Source organism: Hemicordylus capensis, chromosome 2 (genome assembly GCF_027244095.1).
Source record: "Hemicordylus capensis ecotype Gifberg chromosome 2, rHemCap1.1.pri, whole genome shotgun sequence".
Lineage (NCBI taxonomy): Eukaryota > Metazoa > Chordata > Lepidosauria > Squamata > Cordylidae > Hemicordylus > Hemicordylus capensis.
The window spans coordinates 424338144-424358716 of NC_069658.1; the positions used below are offsets into that span (position 1 = coordinate 424338144).

The 20573-nt window shown below is 45.9% G+C and overlaps 1 protein-coding gene and 1 long non-coding RNA gene across 2 annotated transcripts in view; one reads left to right on the forward strand and one right to left on the reverse strand.

Moving 5' to 3' along the window:
* LOC128345735 (uncharacterized) overlaps window positions 1-10022 on the reverse strand; it is a 50000-nt gene extending 39978 nt beyond the window's left edge. The window contains exon 1 of the long non-coding RNA XR_008316611.1: window positions 9773-10022. This is a non-coding gene — a long non-coding RNA (uncharacterized LOC128345735). The remainder of the gene's footprint in view (window positions 1-9772) is intronic.
* Window positions 10023-13529: 3507 nt separating this feature from the next.
* On the forward strand, window positions 13530-14704 carry LOC128345734 (transmembrane and death domain protein 1-like). The gene has a single exon (XM_053298123.1). The coding sequence runs from the start codon at window positions 13650-13652 to the stop codon at window positions 14499-14501; it is 852 nt and encodes a 283-aa protein (XP_053154098.1). The 5' UTR covers window positions 13530-13649; the 3' UTR covers window positions 14502-14704.
* Window positions 14705-20573: the final 5869 nt, after the last annotated feature.

The following is a 20573-nucleotide window of genomic DNA, read 5'->3' on the forward strand; positions in this document are numbered from 1 at the left end:
TTCTTTTCCCTATATTTCAGAGTATAAAAATTAACACAAACAAGGTATATAAAGACACACACAGTGTATATCAACAAACATCGTTGTGACATTTGTACTCAATTACTTAATGAATAAAGCACTTCTTTCAATAAATGTGTCCATTGATCATTGTTCTTTCATGGTATGTGAGCTTAGTCATCCGGGCTGCTGTCCAAATCCTTTTGAACCACTCAAGTACAGAAAGAGTTCTCGGCAATTTCCAATGTGGTGCCATGAAGAGTTCCAGTAATGTCTCAAAGTTTACTTCCCGTATTTAAAGCGTTATAAAGCCTACAGTAACACCCGTTGAGCCATGTTTGCAACTGGCAATTTCATATCTTCCCAAAATGACTTGGAAAGCTTAGATTTTTACTGATTTTTGCATGACTCCAATGATAACATACTACGAAGCACCTCAAAACTGAGAGCTGTATGATGGCCAATATACCTTCCCAATGCTGTATTATGGGCCGGCGGTATGAGTAGGAGATGTATCAGCATGTGAGGATCAAGATAGCTCACATCTGTGTGGCAAAATGTATCTTGGGGTGAAAATTGCCAGTCACACTTTATCAAAGGGGCGGGGGAGAAGAGGACGAAGTCAGCATGACGCTACCTTGTGGGATGGGACAAAGGGGATTATTGTCCCTGCCTCCCCAAATCCTCCAGCCAGGCCCCTTCTCAAGCTCCACATCCCCATTGTCACTGGAAGGTGATCATCCAAGTGTGACAGATGTTTGGACTCCATTGTTTTCTCTCCCTCCACACAGGCTGGGTTGCCTCAGCCCTTGCCTTATTTCTCGGGAAACTTTCCATCAGCCACCCAGCTTTGCAGGGCTCTGGGCAAGGGGTAACAAGAGCATTCCTAAATCCCTTGGTTTTTCATAGCCAAACGCTGTGTTGGGAATCGTGCTTTACGCTCAACATCCAGAGCTTTTGTAAGGTCGCAAAACAACAGAACATTCCGCTCATCTTCACCCTGCAGATTTAGACAAAGCAATCATTGGGCCTGGCAAGAGAGAAACTGCTTCCAAGTACATCCATGGGTTAGGTTATTTTCAGAGGCCAAGAGAAGACTAAAACAAAACATCTTTCTGACACTTATTTAGCAAAATGCCCATCATTATGATGGGTGGGATGTGTGTGGAAGGAGGGCTTCTATATTACATTGGCAAGGATCCCTGGAGGACAACGGTGCAATATAGTTCTGAATACTCTGCACACAGAGACACGTTGTTCCCCTCTGTGGGATCTGTCAGTGAAGGCCAAGCCACCTATTGCTGAGTTGGAAGGGTGGGTTTTGCTCTTAGGGTAGGGTTGTACAACTCCAGTCCTCCAGCTGTTGTTGGACTACAACTCCCATCACCCCTGACTATTGGCTGCTGTGAACTGGGATAACGGGAATTGTAGTCCAACAATGACTGGAGGACTGAAGTTGTGCAGCCCTGTCTTAGGGGCTGTTATGAGTACCCAAATGCAGCACTTTACGTTTGACCACAAGGGTGAATGCCCCCATGGAGACTGCTTCAGGGGGAGGTTAAACCTGCTCACAACCCTTGGCAGCCTCAGTCCTTGCAACAAAAGCCTCCTCCTCAGAGGAGTAGCAAGGTTGGAGTGGGCCCAGAGAAAAGATTTTAAAATGGGACCCCCCTCCACTGAAGCTCAGCTCATGAAGTAAAGAAATCTTAAATGAGGCTGAATAGTGGTAACAAAAAGGATAGATAGATAGATAGATAGATAGATAGATAGATAGATAGATAGATAGATAATCACCTATGTGCCACAATAGAACATCATCCTAAATTATTTTTTTAAGGTTTTGTAAATTGTGGACAATACAAGTCATTTAATGGTACTAGAGAAAGACATGCTGTTGTGGTAGCTCCAGGTCTTAACACTCACATCAATTTTCGGAGGATGAATACAACTGAAGGAAGCCCGGGCGGGTGCACGGCTGAGGGAGTCATGTGACTTGCCTCTGGGGGGCCCCCAAAGCAGTGGGCCCCCAGACAACTGTCTCCCCTTGCAGGAGGGGAGGAGGAGTAGGAGCAGGAGTTACACCCCTGCTCCTCCTGTTTTCATAGCTCTGGAGCTGCATCTATAAATGGCCATTCTTGGTCAAGCTAAGGTGTAACCGAATGCTGAGAGAGTGGGTCACATGACTGGCATGCAGACAGAAAGCAAGCAAGAAACTCAACTGTTTGTATGTTTGCAAAATTGTTACTGCCCACTGGTTAGCATCCCAACTGAACTGGAAACCAAAATGGCTGGGTTTCAAAAAAAATTAAACGATTAGACTAATTTTTAAAACATTCTGCCCCATCTAGGGAAATGGTCCCAAAGTGAGCTGGACTATGTAGTCACAGTTGGAACACAGAAGCTGGGTTGAGCTGCAAAATCTACAAAGGAAGTCAATTTGCTTATTCCACTAGATAAACAGCGGTTGTGTGAAGCGACTTCAGACACCAGCTCTGGCTAGCTTTTTAGAAACTGCAGGAGTTCCTAACAATAGACATCTGAATCACAGAAGCCCCTTGCAGGCCCATAGGCAATGGGAAGCCTTAGACAAAGGCATTTGGCTGATCTCTCCCAGCAACAGGCATTGCCTCCTCTATAGATGAGGAGTGCCTCTTCTCAGATGGTTCACCTGCCTCTCGTGGTTTTTGTAAGCATTTGTACGAAAAATAATTATTATTTTTTTAAAAAAAAAATCTGCTGCCCAGTGAATGAGGTGTTCCTCTTCAGCTGATCAAAGGGTTTTTAATGAATTGTCCCAACAATTTAATTAAATAACTGTTGCAGCCCTAGCACAGATTCATACATACATTCAAGCTGTGCATGGACTGTATGTGAGACTGAAAATTGTCCCCTCATGCGATTCCACTTTCCACTCTGTGCCACCGCACTGTTAGTGAGGATGTCTGCCCCTGTATACTCTGCTTCCACAGAACAAAGGCAGAAAAGGAATGTGTCTTGTCATCCACACATATATTTGGCTACTCACAAGAATACATAAGTGCCTACGAATTCTACACTAGTTCTACATACACGAGTTCTACATAGTTCTACACACTATGCATGTCTATATGCATAACTGGGTAGACATAAGGAGGGCATGAGTTTTCGTGTGTGTGGGGTGTGTGTGTGTATGTGTTCAGGTATGGAAGTAGATGTGTGTTCATGTCGGTACATGTATGGATGTGCAGGTATATTCCTGTATGCATATGGACACATTCACATGCACATATGTTCCCTACATCTCAAGTAGGATGCGCTCTGGAAAAGATGCAGAAAAGGGCAACCAAAATGATCAAGGAATTGGTGCACCTTCCCTCCCCAGAAAAGCTAAAGCAGTGTTCTTCACTGCAAGGTCCGGGAGCCTGTAGTGGCTCCCACCAATCCTATTTTCAGCCCCCTGCCTAACTGTTTCCAGGCCTGTGTGGGGATTAAGCCAAATACTCCACACAGCCCCCCAGGCACCATGCAGAGGTGACTGTCCCTAGTGCTGCACTTTGCACAGTGCTGGCGGGGCTCCTTTAAGGGAAACAGAGCCCTCCTGAGCCTCAATGCCATCTTGGAAGGTGCTCACAGAGCTATGCACAATGTAGTTTTCCCCAGTGCTTTCTCCATACAGCTCTATAGCGAAAATTTTGAGAAGGACTACACTTCCCAGTGTTCCATGCACACCTTCCAAGATGGTGCTGGAACTGAACAGGGCTTCATTTCTCTTAAAATGAAGAACTGTTCATTTTTTGAAGTTTTCCACACTGGGGAAAATGCAACACTGTGCAGAGGCCAGGGCAGTGGGACATAGCTCTAATGTTGAATGTTTTCTGTCCAAGTTTTCTGTCCCATTTGGAAAATAGTGAAGGACAATTGGCTAAAGCATCTGGGACTTTTTAGCACAGAAAAAGCAATGGCTAAGGAAAGACATGTCAGAGTTTATATAATTATGAATGGTGTGTAGGAAATGGATAAACATAATTTTTCCTCCCTTTCTCATAATACTAGCACTCAGGGGTCAAGCCATGAAACTGATGGACCGCAGACTCCAGGCAGGTCATTATAAAGTACTGAAATTCAGTCTCAGTCACTAATCAAAAGGCCACTGGCTCAGAGGACTCTGAAAGAAGACAAGACAAATCTGTGGGGGAAAGGCCTCTCAGTGCCAATTCGCTATGAAAATGAAATGGAGCCTCCATATTCAAAGGCAGTTTATCTTTGATTCACAGTTGCTGGAGGGGGGGGCAATTGAGAAGGGCAATGATCTTCCTTCCCTGGTTGGGGGCTGCTCAGAGGCACCTGTTAAGTCACAGCTGAAAACCAGACACAGAACTAGATGGACTCTCCATCTAATCCAGCAGGGCTGTCCTCCTATGTGTGTATTGTTATCTGTTGTCATGTTTTTATGCTTGTTTATATGTTTTTAGCTTGATGTTTTTATTGCTTGATGTTTTTACTGCTTTTATTGTATGTTTTAATTTTTGTAAACCGCCTTGGGGTTTTCTTTTAACGAAAGGCGGTATAGAAATGTGAAAATAAATAAATAAATAAATAAATAAATAAATAAATGTGTGCATGCAAGGATTTTAAAAGCACACTTACAGCTCAGAAGATGCTCTGTGGTCCATCTAGCCTTGCCTTCCACCTCCGACAAGAGTCTGCCCCATAAGGGTTCGTCTCCCTCTGCCCTTGGACTGCCACACTCTGCCCTGTCCCTTGGGCCCTTGGCCTTTTCCTCTTCCCCGTGATCTCTGACTAGGCAACGCCCCTTGACAGCATCCCCCTTATTCTCCAGTGCCCTCTCCATCAGAGGCTACAAATCAGGCACAGCAACACCTGGGGGAGGGGGGAGGGGGAGATCTTCAACCAGGCAATCCAGGATGGGTGGGACAACCCGACACAGCATTCTGCAACTTCCCTGAATAAAAATGGGGGAATATTGATGGGGGGCAAGGTCCAGGCCTTGCTCCCACCCTCCTGGCAGCCCGTACCAAGGTCCTAGGGTGGACAATGTGGGCTCAGAGATCAGCCCAGCCATCTTTCAGAAGTTCCCCTCATCCCTCCAAAAATTTATGTCCGCTACATTGTCCACTACAAAGAGGCTACTGTATGGGCTGGAGAGCTCATTAAAAAGGCAATGTGATGCGACCACTGGGCTCCCCTCCCCCTCGTAAATCTGTTAGTCACGCTAAATGCCTGTAGCCCCTGTGCTGCTTGCTTCACACCCTTCCCTCCTCCTGAAGCAACTAGGCGAGCGGGCTTTGATTCATAGCAGAGGGAGGCCAGAGGAAACCACTTTTGTTATATTATTCATGAGCAGTGCAGATCCCACAAGCGTGTGTGTGTGTGTGTGTTTGGAGATGCTCAAGAAGCAGCTCCTAGGCAATTCCTGGCCTTGCAGCCTGGCAGACTCCACTTCCCTGGCATTAAGGGGGTGCTATGTAAGGATTATTCCATTGCACAGAGCTGGAATTAGCACTTCTTTGGTACAAAAAGGCTCACCAAAATACAGCTCCCTTGGGCAGATCAGAGTCCTCCAAAATGAGAAGAATCAACACAAAGAGCCTGGCTTGGCATGTGTGGCTGCACTGATGTTTGAATGTAGCACTAATGCTAAACAGGTGTCCCATCGGTTGGTCCCTTGACTCCTCTCAAGTTAGCATCAGGTGCCCCACATCATGCACTGCAGGCCATTCTTAGGATGGCTCCAGTCAAGAACTCCTCATACTCCCCATTCAGTGAAAGGATTTAGTTTGGAAGGGATGGGATGAAGTAGCTATCTTGAAAGAGCACCCATATGTTCTATTACATATGAAACTACTTCATACTGGGTTAAAACATTCATCTACTTAGGTCAGTATTGTCTACGCCAGGGATTCTCAAGGTTGGGTCCCCAGATGTTTTTGGACTTCAACTCCCATAATCCCCAGCCCAAGGTCACTGGATTATGGGAGTTGAAGTTCAGTAACATCTGGAGACCCAACCTTGAGAATCCCTGGTCTACACTGACTGGCAGCAGCTATCCAGCCTTTCCCAGCCCTGCCTGGAGATACCAGGGACTGAACTTGGGGCTTTCTGCACACATAGCAGGTGCTTCCCCACTGATCTGCAGCCCCTCCCTTCTGTCAAACTTCATGGCCTTGTGCTAGGCCTGCAGCTGTGAACCACTTGGAGAAGTTTTCAATTGAGGAGCAATACATAAATCATGGCTAATATGATGCTCCGCCCTCTGGCAACAGGAGTTGGTCTGCAGGTCTGCAAGGAGTCTTCAGCATCCCTGCGCTGAAGGGTTCTTTGCTCAGTGGAGAGAGCATGCAGGGGGAGAAATTTCTCCATGTCTCCCTTCCCTCCACAAGCCCTTTTCACTTGTATAAATATGTTCCTGAGGGACGCAAAAATTGTTCCCCTCTCCCGCTTCACGCTCAGTCCACTGTGTAAAGAAGCCTTCAGAGCAGGGACACTGAAGGCTAGGGATGTGCTGCAGAACAGTTCACGGTCGGAACGTTCCAATCGCGAACCGGCCATTTCGAGTGTTCCAAGCTCAGAGTCAGAACAGAACACTCTTCAGATGAAAGGCCTGTTCCAAGCCTGGAATGGAACAACCCCGTTGTTCAACAACTCAGGGAACAACCTGGAACATTCCATGCATCATTTTGGACTCTGAAATTGTGCTCTTCTGACCTTCTGACAGTCAGCACCACCACACAAGTGGCCACCGCGCATGCACACTCGGAATGTTCCAACAGAACGATCCGGGGATTTTGCATTCCGTTCTGAGCTCAGAATGGAATGAAAAATGGATTGAAAAATCCATTCCATGCACATCCCTACCGAAGGCTCGTTATGAGCCCGCAGCCCTCCTTCCATTGCCAGAGGGCTATACTTCATGTAAGCCAATAATATTATTAGGAATAGTAATACTATGATGCAAATATTTAGGTACCACTTTTCAACAAGTTCCCAAAGCGGGTTACATAGAGAGACAGATAGATAGATAGATAGATAGATAGATAGATAGATAGATAGATAGTCCCTGTCCTCAAAGGGCTAACATTCTAAATAAGAAACATTAGACAGGCACCAGCAAAAGCCACTGAAAGGATGCTGTGCTGGGGCAGGATAGGGAGAGTTACTCTCCCCCTGCTCCACACGAGCAGCCTAACCCAGGCTGGACTGTCCCTAGCTGGGATTAGGCTACTCGTGAGAACAGCCTTCCTTTTTCTTCCCAGACTATGAGGGCCACATTGTGCCTGGTTGGCACCTAATCAGTGGATGGTTGACATTGTTGGTAAGGCTCGCTTAGAGCTGTGTTAGTAGATAGCTTCAAATTTAGGAACTGAGTTAAGTGTGTGTGTGTGTGTGTGTGTGTGCGCGCGCGCGCGCACATATGTATGCAATCAGTGTTCCCTCCAAGGCATGCACTTTTGTGCGCACTCACACATTTTTTGATGTCCACCCAGTTCATTTTAGATCCCGCTCAGGTTGAATTGGGAAGGGCCCACCCTGGATGCATGTGTGCACACACTGCCTTGATACTGCTGCCCAGGACAAATCTAATTCCACACACAGATGAAAAAAATTAGAGAGAACACTATATGCAATGAATAATTGTGCTGGGGCTGCTTCCCTAGGATGGCATGCTAAACCATGAATGACTACTATAGAATGTGATTTATTGAATCATGGTGGCGTGGCACAATAAGCCAAGACTAGACGCATTCATCCTCATGGTATGCTCGGACAGTTCCTCCTTTCAGATGAATGATCCCACTTTGGGAGTCTGGTCGCTGACAGCTCCAAACAGAGACTGCAGCCAATACTGCTCTCCTTCAGGTGCCAAGAGGCCTCAGCTCTTCCACTGCTAATGCTGTTGTGATGGTATCGTCTTTGTTTTTCTGGTTCTAAATATTGTCGTTCTGGTGATGTTGGTTATTATTTGCGCTGCTGTCTTTGCTATGAATGTTGTGCGATTAGATTGTTTTCGCATGTGTTGTTAACCCCTGGCTAGGTTAAGTCAATAAGCAAGGGTGACAACGACCAACAGGTGCAGACCTGAACTGCTCTCAAGGCTGAACAAACAAATTTGTCAGTGATACTATGTTAGAATCAGATAGGAACATAGGAAGCTGCCTAATACCGAGTCAGACCCTTGGTCTATCTAGCTCAGAATTGTCTACACTGACTGGCAGCAGCTCTTCAATGTTTCAGGCAGGAGCTTTTCCTAGACCCATCTGAAAAAGCCAGGGATTGAACCTGGGACTTTCTGAATACAAAGCATCTGCCAAAGACCTGCTTTAAATACTACAAACTAGTGAGGCCAGAAAAATGGCAACAAGAAGCAGAGTCTTGATGGTAAGGATCTTCATCACACTCTCTGTCCAAAGAGGTCCAGCAAGCAACCTCTTTAGTTTTTAGACAGCTGGCTGAAATGATTGTTTGTTTTGGAAGAATTTTAAGGTCTTCGCTGAATGCCGTTTGAATCCCATTGTGATCTTGCAGTCAGTCTGTTGGATGAGTTTTACATGTTTTATTAGTATCATTTTATGCTGGTTTTACTGCTATTTATGTCATTTGTAAGATGCCTTGAGAGCACCTTTGGTGCTAAAAGGCAGGCTAGGCAAGGCATAAGAAGTAGCTGCATGACAATATTTTTTTTTAAAATGACAAGGTCCTATTTCATTCATTCCTTGTTAAGAACTGTTTATGCTGGATGGTCACTGAATGGTGCAGGGTAATCCTTCCCAGGGCAGAACTGGTTGCACATCCACTCAGTAGACGTGGGAGCTCTGGTATTCATACACCAGCTGCAGGAAGACGGCTGTAGGACCCCCATCCAGCCTGCTGCACTTTGCCCATAACCCAGCCCTGACCTGATGCTAAGAGGGATGAGGTTAGAGGAGACACCTCCAGGGAGCTAAATCAATCCCCCAACTTCCCTTCCTGCCTGAATTATAGTGCCCTTTTTTGTGATGGTGATGACCAAGCCGTGAAGGGCGACTGACCTCAAATAAGACCACCAGATTCGCTGTTTCCACCACACCCTGATCAGAAGGTGAAAGATCAGGCCTTTAATTCCTGCAGAAGCTTGACTGTGATTTAATGCCTCCACCTCATGCTCTGTCCAAAGAACGGCTTCATCTTGCATCTTCAGCAGGTGGCATGGGGGGTGGGTGGGATTCAGGGCCTAGGCGTCTTTTTCTCTTCTTTCCCCCTAGTCTTGGCCACTGACTGAGTCAACATGCTGCTCCAATGTGAGCTGGATCTTCCCATACCACGCTGAGGCCCTGCCCCTTGTCAGAGCAACACACAGGGGGCACTGTTACAAAAACAAATAGCTAAGGGTGGGGCCATGACTGATGAGAAGGAAGACCACACAGCAGGAGATGCAAAGCAGGTAGGATAGTGACTTCTGACTGGCTTTCAAATTTGCAGGCTTTCAAATGTCACTGAATGCTTCATCAGGTCTAATATTTGATTTGCGAAGTATGCATACTTCTGCACCTGGGGTGTCCAAATGACAGCCCACACAGGCCAGATCCAGCCCCGGAAGCAACTCTTGCTGGGCCCTAGTGACCCTACAGTTCCCCCCCACCGTTGTTCAAACTGTGTTTTTATTAAACTTTAAAACATGTTCATACAATTTTTATAAGCACAGAAGCGAACAGGCAGGGCCAGCTCCAGGTCTGAGAGTGGCTCTTGGCAAAATGCCCTCCATGGGCTACCCCTAGGTAGCTGGGCCCTAGCTTACCTTCAGCACGGGGGAGGGTGGTTTCTCCTGGGCTGGCAGCAATAAATCTTCACTGCCATGCCCTCCTGCTCCAATTCTCTCCCTCCAGTCTCCAAGCTGTGGTGCCAGCTCCTCCATCTTTCACTTCCTCCAGGCCAGGCACACCCCCAAGCACGATGCAGCGGCCTCTGGAGGAAGCCCATTCACCGAGGAGGAAGGCAGAAGTAGAGGACTGCAGAGCGCTTCTCTCAGCCAGGCGTGTTCTGATGCTGCCCTCGCACAAGAGTAACTGGGGGCCTGGCTCTTTGGGGCCTTGCAGCAGGACCTCCAGCGGCCCTGGGCCCTTGGCAGGTGCCCATGCCATTGCCTGAAGCCAGCCCTGGGGACACTATAATACAACCATTGCAATACAGTAGGAAAGGTTCAGAATCAGCATAGCATTATCACGGGATTCAGTTTACAATTCAATCACACAGTACGAACAAAGAATTCTACATCTGGCCAAATGGCACATGGAAACAGGAAAACAATTAGCTAATTGTATAATTAACTGATTAATAGTTTAACGGCTTGTTTAATTAACCAATTGTTTAAATTATTGTAAGCAAGATATGGTGAAAATATTTGCTCACTATTTCACAAGAAACAGAAGCAATGCAACTCCATGACTATTCCATACACATTTTATTGTATTGTGCTCTCATATATATTCTGAAAAGGACTGCTGCCCATTAGACTCTTGAGACTGCAGTTAAGCTTTTAAAAAGCTCAACTTCTCTAAGACCAACAAGGTAAGGAAGAGCTCAGAATGTAATTTACCAAAGACATATGAATGACTAAAGCACTCAGCTGAGTAAATGCTTTCTTATGTGCATAATATAGACAGTCACATAGTCACACAGTGCGATGGTTTTCAAATTGTGGACAACACTGTAGTTCTTCAGAAGCTCAATGAAGGTTCCTCGGTGTGAAGATCAGTTATGGTGGCCATGCTTCCCTGAAGGACCTCCTGCTCACCACTACTGATCTTCCTGTGCATGCAGTATGCAGTCTCAAGGAGGAATTGTGCACTCTGGGGTGCATGCTCAGTGCATTCAGGGGAAAGGTGGTTACAGTCTACCCCACTCCCCAGAATCCTCAGCAACATGCAGGGATTTTGTAGCAGGTAGGCAACAGGGGTCCTCAGCTGGCAACTCTGTACTGGAAGGCTCCCCTCAGGTACAACGTTTGGAGACAGGAAGGAAGGAAGAAGGAACTGTAATTACGGATAGCAACAAACATCAAAGAACCATATATTATTTATGTTCACTTTTTATTTTATCTGTTGTGTGTATATCTTGTCCTTCCATCAAGGAGTCCAGAGGGGCATTTTGGCATTACAAAATGTATCCTTTGCCTGCTTTTGTTGTAAATCACTTTGAACAACTTGTTGAATGGCAGTATATAAATACCCTAAATCAGGGGTGGGCAAACCTGGCTCTCCAGCTGTTGTTTATTTAGTTATATTTTATACCACCTGATATGTACATCTCTAGGTGGTGTACAAGATTTAAAATATTCAAAAATCAACACCAATTAAAATACACAAGACACAATAAAAACAATAGTATAAAACAGTTATTAAAACAAAGTATTTAAATTAATTCTAATTAAAAGCTTGCAAGAACAGGAAAGTCTTGAGGGTCTTCCTGAAAACAAACAGAGAAAGAGATGCTCTTATTTCAGCAGGGAGCATATTCCAAAGCCCTGGGGCAGCCACAGAGAAAGCCACCAGACAAATTGGTGGCAACCATAACTGGGCCTCTCCAGAAGATCATAACAAGTGGCAGGATTCATTACAAAGGAGGCACTCTTTTAAAAAGCCTGGACCCAAGCCATTAAGGGCTTTATTGGTAATAACCAGCACTTTGTATTTCACATGGAAACAAATCAGCAGCCAGTGCAGTTCTTTCAAAACCAGTGTTATATGGTCCCTTTGTGTTGTCCCAGAGACCAATCTGGCTGCCGCATTCTGTACCAAGTGTAGTTTCTGGACTACGTACAAAGGCAGCCCCACATAGAGCGCATTACAGTAGTCGAGCCTGGAGGTTACCAGCATATGCATCACTAATTTAAGGTCATTTACCTCCAGAAATGGACGTAGTCAACGTATCAGCCAAAGCTGATATAAAGTGCTCCTGGCCACTGCCTCAACCTGAGAAACCAGGGAGAGCTTTGGGTCCAGGAGCACTCCCAAGCTATGTACCTGATCTCTTAGGTACATGTAACCCCATCCAGAAAAGGCAGATCTAAGCCATCCCTTGGGTCCTGATCCACCCACCCCCAGTCAATACCTCCATCTTTGTTGGATTCAACTTCAGTTTGTTATCCCTCATCCAGCCCATCACCGTGTCCAGGCAGGCATTTAGGGAAGATATGCCATTTCCTGATGAGGTCAACATGGAGAAGTAGATCTGGGTGCCATCAGCATATTGATAACACCCTGCACCAAACCTCCTCATTGATCTCTCCCAGCGGTTTCATGTAGATGTTAAAGAGCATTGGAGATAGAATGGAGCCTTGTGGAACTCCACACTTTAGTTCTCTCATTGCAGAACAACAGTCTCCAAGCAACACCATCTGGAATCTACCAGAGAAGTAGGAACGGAACCAATCCCACCTCCCTCAGGCGGTCCAGAAAGATACCATGGCCAATGGTATCAAAAGCCTCAGAGAGATCCAAAGGGATCAGTAGAGTCGCACTACCTCTGTAGATAGCCAGTTGGAGATCATCCACCAGGCCGACCAAGGCAGTCTCAACCCATCATCCCCAGTCACAATTTATTCTGGCTGAAGATTTTATTGTTAAATTTAGTTATTGTTAAATTTATATACCACCTTTCATTAAAACAATCCCAAGGTGGTTTACATAAAAATTAAAGATGATGGGAGTTGTAGTTCAGCAATGGCTGGAGGGCCAGGTTTGCCCACCCCTGCGAAGCAGATGCGCTATTCCCAAGGTACACATCTGCTAAAATGCATCACACTTTCTCCACCCATCACACAGTCCTGTTTATTTTTAACTCCCAATCCAAGTTGTGAGCTGTGCCCTCAGTCTTTTTCAATGCCAATCTTATATTTCCCCAAATATGGCAATTCACAGCCCTACCATTTGCTGTGGGTGCTATAGATTCAAGCAACATGTTGAAAACCAGGGCTTCTCAACTTCGACCCTCCTTCAGCCTACAACTCCCATAATCCCTGGTTGTGGCCACTGTGGCTGGGGATTATGGGAGGAGTTGTCCAAAAACAGCTGGAGGGGCCAAAGTTGAACAGGCCTGTTGTAGACACTGACAAATAAGCATACCTGACTACCAAGCAGTGTTCCCTCTAACAGGAATTCCCAGGCGCTGTTGACTACAACTCCCAGAATCCCCAGCCAAAGGCCATTGCAGCTGGGGATGCTGGGAGTTGTTGTCAACAACATCTGGGAATCCCTGTTAGAGGGAACACTGCCACCAAGTCCTTCAGACAGTAACAGAATGCCCTGATGCTACTATGAGAATGGATGCCAGGCACCACAGTCAGCAAGGGGATCCAATCAGGTAAGTCGCATGTTCAGCCAAGTCAGGCAGCACTCCAGTTTGGACAAATTCAGGCAGATGTGGTCCTTTTCAGCCCATGCCACTGTAAACAGCCCCACAGCAAAAGCCCCAGTAATTTCTGAGGAGGAGCTGTGAGCTCTTGCTATGAGGTTTCACTGACCTCATAGGGGCCCAGAGGAGACTGCAAGAACAGGAGTTTGCAAGGAGCAAAGTCACAGAGAGCTGGACAACATGAGTAGGCCAGAAGTTTAAGTGTTAATGTAGGTGAATAAGGGCGGCTTTTGGTCCAGGGCTCTATTCCCAGCTCTCTCATCATGTTGGCGCTAATGGGGATCCTCCTCCTCTTGCTGGCAACCCACGTTTCCTATATTAATATGGCAGTCAAGGGTTCAGAGGCCACCACCTTAAACTGCATCTCGGAGCTCCTGAACCCGGAAGAATGCCACGAGCTCTACATTTGGCTCGCCATCTCCCAGAAGGATGTAGAACAGCCATCAAAGGAGGGGGAATTCTCCCCTTCTAGTCAATGGCAAACTATCTCCAACATGGCCCAGTGCAAAGAAGCCCTCAGCCACTGGCTAGAGGTGCAAAGGGGCACTGTGGATTGGGACCGCTTGGCCCGAGCTCTCCGGAAAATTGGGCGCCCTGATGTCTCCAGGGAGCTAAAAAAGAGCCTGAGCAAGAATCGGAGCTTGGAACCCAAATGGGACAGGAAAGCAAATCAGACAGCAGGGGCGCCAAAGACAGCTCTGCTTGTTGAAAACAAGATGCTCAACCGGAGAAGCCACCATGTGCCTAGCCGGAAGCGTAGAACGGTGCTTCTGAAGAAGAGAGGCTGGGATTTTAGAACTTTCCTCCAGAAGTTGCTCCCGCTACCTTTGTCCAACCTGAGCCTGCAGCAGTGCATTGGACCAGTTATCCGTATACTCATCGCTAGCATCATCACAGGACTGATTCTGTGGCTTATTTCTGTATATTACATCATTTGCTGGAACTTGAGACAATGTCTCTTTGCCAGTGGTGTGCACTACAATACTAGTCCAGTTAGGGAGAACATGAACTGGACCGTGATTTGGAATTACCAGTCCAGTGACAACACGACGGATGATGGGGAAGATCAGAATACATCGGCAGAGGAGGATGCTAGAGAGGATGAACTTTTTTGATCCCAGGCAGCTTCTAGTGAAATCTGCAGGAAAGTAGTTCTCATTGAATAAATGCAGTTGTGAATCTTTTGTATGAGGCCAGCCAGGTGGATTATTGACCTGGGTGTGACACCACTGGATGCATTACAAACTCAAAGCACCATCTAGTCCTTTGTTGTGCAGTGACAACGGCAAAGCAGTCATATAACCAGGGTGCAGCAAAAGAGCCAACTGCCCAGAGTGCGACTTATGTAGGGAAACTTAGGATGCATCAAAGACAATGTAATATATACACGACCATTATTAACATGTTCAATGACATAATGTTTCCTTTTTACTGTGGAATAACTAAGCATTTTCCTATTAGCTGAAAAGGCAGATATAGGCTTACTGAGAGGCTTAATGGGGATAAAAGGGCAGGCAGAAGGAGAGTGTTGTAGCTTCTCATTGGACTACACAGGTCCAGGGAGCCTAACATAGGAAAGCACATCCAGCCATTTCATACTGCTAGTGGGGGAGGAGCAAACTGGCACTGAATTGGCAGCTTCCCTGGCCACAGATTTTGCACGGTTCAACTGATCCAGAAGTGGAGGGAAAGCTGCCATGAGAAAGGGGCACCAGCTGGAAGGCTGCAACAGGCACATTTGCTTCCAGCACAGAGACTGCTGAAGGGATGCACTTTTGTGGATTGGAGTCTGTGGGATGCCACCATCATACCACTGTCGGTTTTAAGGTGCTACAAGACTCTTGTTTTTCTTGCAACAAACAAGTCCCCCTGGAAGTCGTCTCTTCCTGCTAGTCGGTTTAATATATGGACATGGTTCTGAAGCAACAGCAGCTGCTTTGTACTCTCCAGGACACAGCTGTCTCCACAAGATTTCCAGAGGGGAAGCCAAGTTAGACCAATGGAGCAAAAACAGCCAAGGGTCTTGTGGCACCTGAAAGACTAACACATTTATTTCAGCATCAGCTTTCATGGGCTACAGTCTACTGCATCAGACCTGTGAAGTAAAATCCTCAGCTGGCTAGTATACAGTATTTATATACATGAGTAGAAGGAGAGAGAAGATATAAGGGATATGTATTTCTTTAATGCAGGCAACATTTTAACCAATGAAGTGTCGGTACTCCATGAGATGTGCTGGTGTTGCAGACAACTTCCAGATTACACAATATCAGTGCTTATGGGGTGGCTGGGTTTGACAACTTCCCCTTCCCCCAGAAGTCCTTTGTGTCAACATCTGAACATGTCCCTGAGGGCTGCATGACTCTCAGGGACATATTTTTGGGTGAAACACAAGGCTTTTGAGGAAAGGGGAGGTCATCAAACTTACACACACACACACACACACACACACACACACACACACACACCTACCACCCAGACGCTGAACTAGTCAATCCTGTCTGTGGTGATGGCACATCTCACGGAGCACAGGCACTTCATTAGTTAGGATATCCCACCCTTCTTCCATCATGGAACCCACAGTGGCTTATGTGGGGCCATGGAGGAGGGGCATCCCGGCACTCACCAGACCTAGATCTGCTTAGCTTCAGCAAGGAAGCCCTGAGACCATGCCCTGGGACCCCATGTATGTCTTTTACATAAACACATGTGTGGTGTGATGAATCAGAGTTTTTCTGGTTTGAACCTCACCATTGCCATGAGCTCACTAAGAGAAGCCTAAGAGAAGCTTCTCGGCCTCAGTAGAAGTATGAGGATAATAACACCTACTTGACTTATGGGATTACATCAAGATAATGCACATGTACTGTTTGGTCTAATGACTGTAAATAAAATTATAATACAATACAATGCATATGTAAGTATTGTGAACACTTATAAGTGTTATCCAAATGCCAAACATTATTCAGTATGGTTGGCTGTATTTTCTTTTTCTCACCTGCCCACTGAGGATAACACTTCACGCATTTTACAAAGTGGGCTCTAGTCCATGAAAAATTATGCCATAATACATGCTGTTAGTTTTTAACTTGCCACAAGACTCTTTTGTTCTAGGGAATTTGTAGTCGGCCAACTCCACCTTGTGGCTTCTTTAGGCTCTTACTGCATCCAATGCCAGGAGAGAGGGAACTATGGACCAGAGAACCATCATGCTGGTTAAGCGGGTACCAGAAAGTAATACTGAGTCTATCTGCACAGGTACCCAACTTGTTTCATATTGGCTAAGCATAAACAGTATGCAAGCTTCTTTAGGAATCAATGCAGAACCTGCTGCTGACACTCTGGTGTTTTAGACTTTGGGTATTTTAAGTATCTTAATTAAAAAAACATTAGTGCACTTAAATGGTACATGTTCAAGTACTTCATGTGCATTTATCAAGAACCCTTACAACAAGCCCGAGTGGTAGGTCAGTATTGTTGCTATTACGGGGATGAGGCTAAGAGAAGAGCAGCTTGCCTAAGGTCATCGAGTAAGTTCATGGCTGAGCTGATGATACTCTGATCAGCCCCCTGGAACTGCCTGGGGGAGGAGCGTGGGCATGCAGTCTCCTCCACCAGGCACACGAGCATCTAATTGTGCAGGGGTGGGTGGATAGTTCATCTAGACTAAACCACCCCTCTGTGCAAAGTTCAGCTACTACTAATTATTTGACTCACAAGTACAAGGAGAATTCCGACAAATCACACTCGTACAATTAAGCATCAGCATGCCAGATGAGGAGCTGATATGCTTGCCCATGGAGCTCCCCCACGTGATTAAAGGGGGTCAGTCAGAGGGTCACCCAAAGCAGCCAGGGGCTTGCCTAAGGCCACCTGGTGATGTACATGGGAATACGTGAGGGGGTGGGGTTTAACCTGGGGACTTCCTGTTATGCAGCTCATGCAGTTCAACACTATGCATGTTATTTGCCCAGAAGGAAACCCCGCTGTATTCAGTGGGGCTTACTCCCAGATATACGTGCCTAGAATTGCAACTTGGCCACTGCACGCCATCAGGGATAACAATTACGAATTGTTGGCTGCCACCCACTGGTGAGCATTCCCATGTTTGCGTGCCATAAGTGGTACAATCCCTCGAGGAGTTTATTTTGACATCACTAAAGTCTTGGGAACAAACCGACAATGCAACAACAATGCAACAGACACACAACCCATGCTTGCTTTGTCCATTGCTTTCAGTGGTCTCCAGCTCAAGTCTTTGCTGTTAAATCTCAAGACCGAGCCTTACAATTGCTGCATTTCATCCCACTGTTTAGCTTTGTCCCTCAAATTCCAGAGAGCCAGATCAGGCCTAAATGGTGTCACTGCAGAGCAGGGCTGCACAACTTTGGCCCTCCTGCTGTTGTTGTACTACAACTCCCATCATCCCCAGCCATGGTGGCCAATAGTCAGGGATGATGGAAGCTGTAGTCCAACAACAGCTGGAGGGCCAAAATTGTAGAGCCCCCCTGCTGTGGAATATGAATGAATGAATGAATGAATGGTTTATTTTGATCATTGATCAGAAAACAGAAAATCAAACATAAAATAAAATTATACAAAATCCTAATAAAGAGAAACAAAAGGGGGAAAATCACTTCCAATCCATAACACAGTTAAAGGTTTAACTAATAATAACACCACTACTCCAACTATACATTGAACTAATGAAGCTACCAGCTTCCGACAAAAGTTCCCAGTTATTGAGCAAAACTTGGCAACAGTTAAAGAAATTTCCTCAGATGTATCAGCTAAAAACAAATTTAGATTATTATCAGAATGCCCTGGAAATTCTTTGATGAAGGGTAACAAATAGTAATCATGAATATCCCTATGAAAATCCCAAAATAGCAGCACATGTGCTGTTGCTTCTATACTCCCACTGTCACAGGGGCAAAGTCTCTCAGCCTTATTGTCTTATTGTACCTCCCTTCTAGGACTGCCGCTTGAAGTGCATTGAGAGATGAGCTAGTGTTAGAGCTTTGCGATACTTGGAAATAGTTCTTATAACAAGATATCTAGCTGGTTTATTAATGACACCTTGGTTTCCCAAGATAGCGCCTCTGGGCATGTGACTAAGCTCTGTCTGCTTCTCCATATCTAACACACCTTGCTTCACTACCAACTTGGCTTTTGAAAACTCCATAGATTTTAAATAACCTGGGGATAGCCCATGGTACAACAACTTCTTCTCCATAGCTTGTTTCCCATAAGACTGAAAATCATCTGTGAGTACCAGTGCTGCCAGACCCAAAGGATGGAAATTCAATTTTAATCATAGATCAAAGATACTTTGCCATTGCCGTGTCTCGATTTTGGGAATCCCTGCCTCCTGATGAAGTGTCACATTGGCACAGCAAGATTAAAAAAACAATATCATCCAGTGCAATAACATATGCTTAAGGTAACATATGCAGGTAATGGATTATTCTGAAGTAACTGATTATTCCTAGGTAACTTATTGGAGCCATTCACACGACCGGGCGGGCACAGTGGTGAGTGGGCGGTTGGGTGGGGGAGGCTGCTCAAACTCACCTTCCCCTCCAGACACACACAAACATGCTGCTGGGAGCATAGACTGCGCTCCCAGGCAATCTGCGTTGCGCCATGTAGCACAGAGCTCCGGAGGCTGGCATAACATGTACTACATTTATATACTACATTTTTCATAGCCTCCGGATATCCCACAATGCACCGCACCACAAGCATGGTGCATTGAAGGGATCCCCCATCCAGACAGGTGCTCTAGGCACCTGTCTGTGTCTCCTCGAGCTCTGTGCAGCTTGAGGAGACACACAATTCCAGCAGCTGGGTAAAGGGAGAGCTTGCTCCCTTAACCTTGGCTAAGAGCCAGGTTTGGGAGCACCGTTAGTCTGAGTGGGAGCACCGGGATCCTGGCAGATCCTGACGCTCCACACAAGCAACCAAGCCCAGGCTAGGCTGCTCATGCGAACAGCCTCATTATAGTGGTTATTAATATTTATATACTACATTTTTCAACAAAAGCAGTTCACAAAATTGACGTTGCAGCAGGGATGAAAAGATGGTTCCATGTCCCCAAAGGGCTCCCAATCTAAAAGGCGGCACCAGGCGGGACATGAGCCAACAGCCAACAGGGGAGATGCTGCTGCGCTGGGTTGAAGAGGGAAAGCTGCTCTCCCCCACTCAATACACCACCACAGTGGAAGGTGCCACTTACCTTTTTGAAAGGTTGGCTTTATAATTCAGGAGAAGAATGCGCTTCTTACCAAGAAAAAGGTAAACAAATTCCATTTAAAAGCAAAGTAGAACAGAGGCTTGGTTTCAAAAGAAAAGTCCCCAAACACACGCTTGAATATGCGCAGTACATGATTTTGTTACCATGCACCCGTAGAGTGTTCCAATAATCCCCTAGCCCAAACTGGGTGCTAGGGTGCTCTAATGGCATGTGAGGGGGGTTGAAATCTGCTTTTAAAATGAAGCCACCATTTGGATGCACCTAGTTAGTAACCAAAGGGAGAATCTCCTGCTCTGCAGGCTGCTGAGAAGGAAGGTGTGTTGTTTATCATTAAAAGTAGGGTTTGTGGTCTGAATTGTGCTTGTAAGTTAGGTCTCACTTCGCATATCTGATTTCCTCCCGTCTCTCACATCACCCCAAGGAAAGGAGAAGTGACTGTACTGGGACACCCTGAAAAAGCCTGTGCTATAGCTGGCAGTCTTGAGAACTCTCAGAAGTATCAACATCAACCAGAAACTATCGTCTTATCAAGGGGTGATCAAACTGAGGCTCTCCAGCTGTTCTTAGACTACAACTCCCATCACCCCCAGCTGCAATTTACTGTGGTTTGGATTGATGGGAGTTGTAGTTCATCAACAGCTGGAGAGCCTCAAATTGACCACTCTAGGATAATCCCTGAGCCCTAGCTGATTATGTAAATGGAAGGAGGGTGAGGTCAAGTGGTAATCTTATCAGGACAGTAACTAATATTAATTGGACTATCCTGCTGTAGCAAGGAGGATGTCTCCCCATTGCTCTGGCAGCAGATTAAGGAAAAAACAATTCTACATCTCACAAAGAATGAAATATGTGTTTAACTTTACTTTTGAAAAACCCCAAACATCTGGTCCACAGATATTAATAACTGGAAAATATGGCCCTAACCCATTGC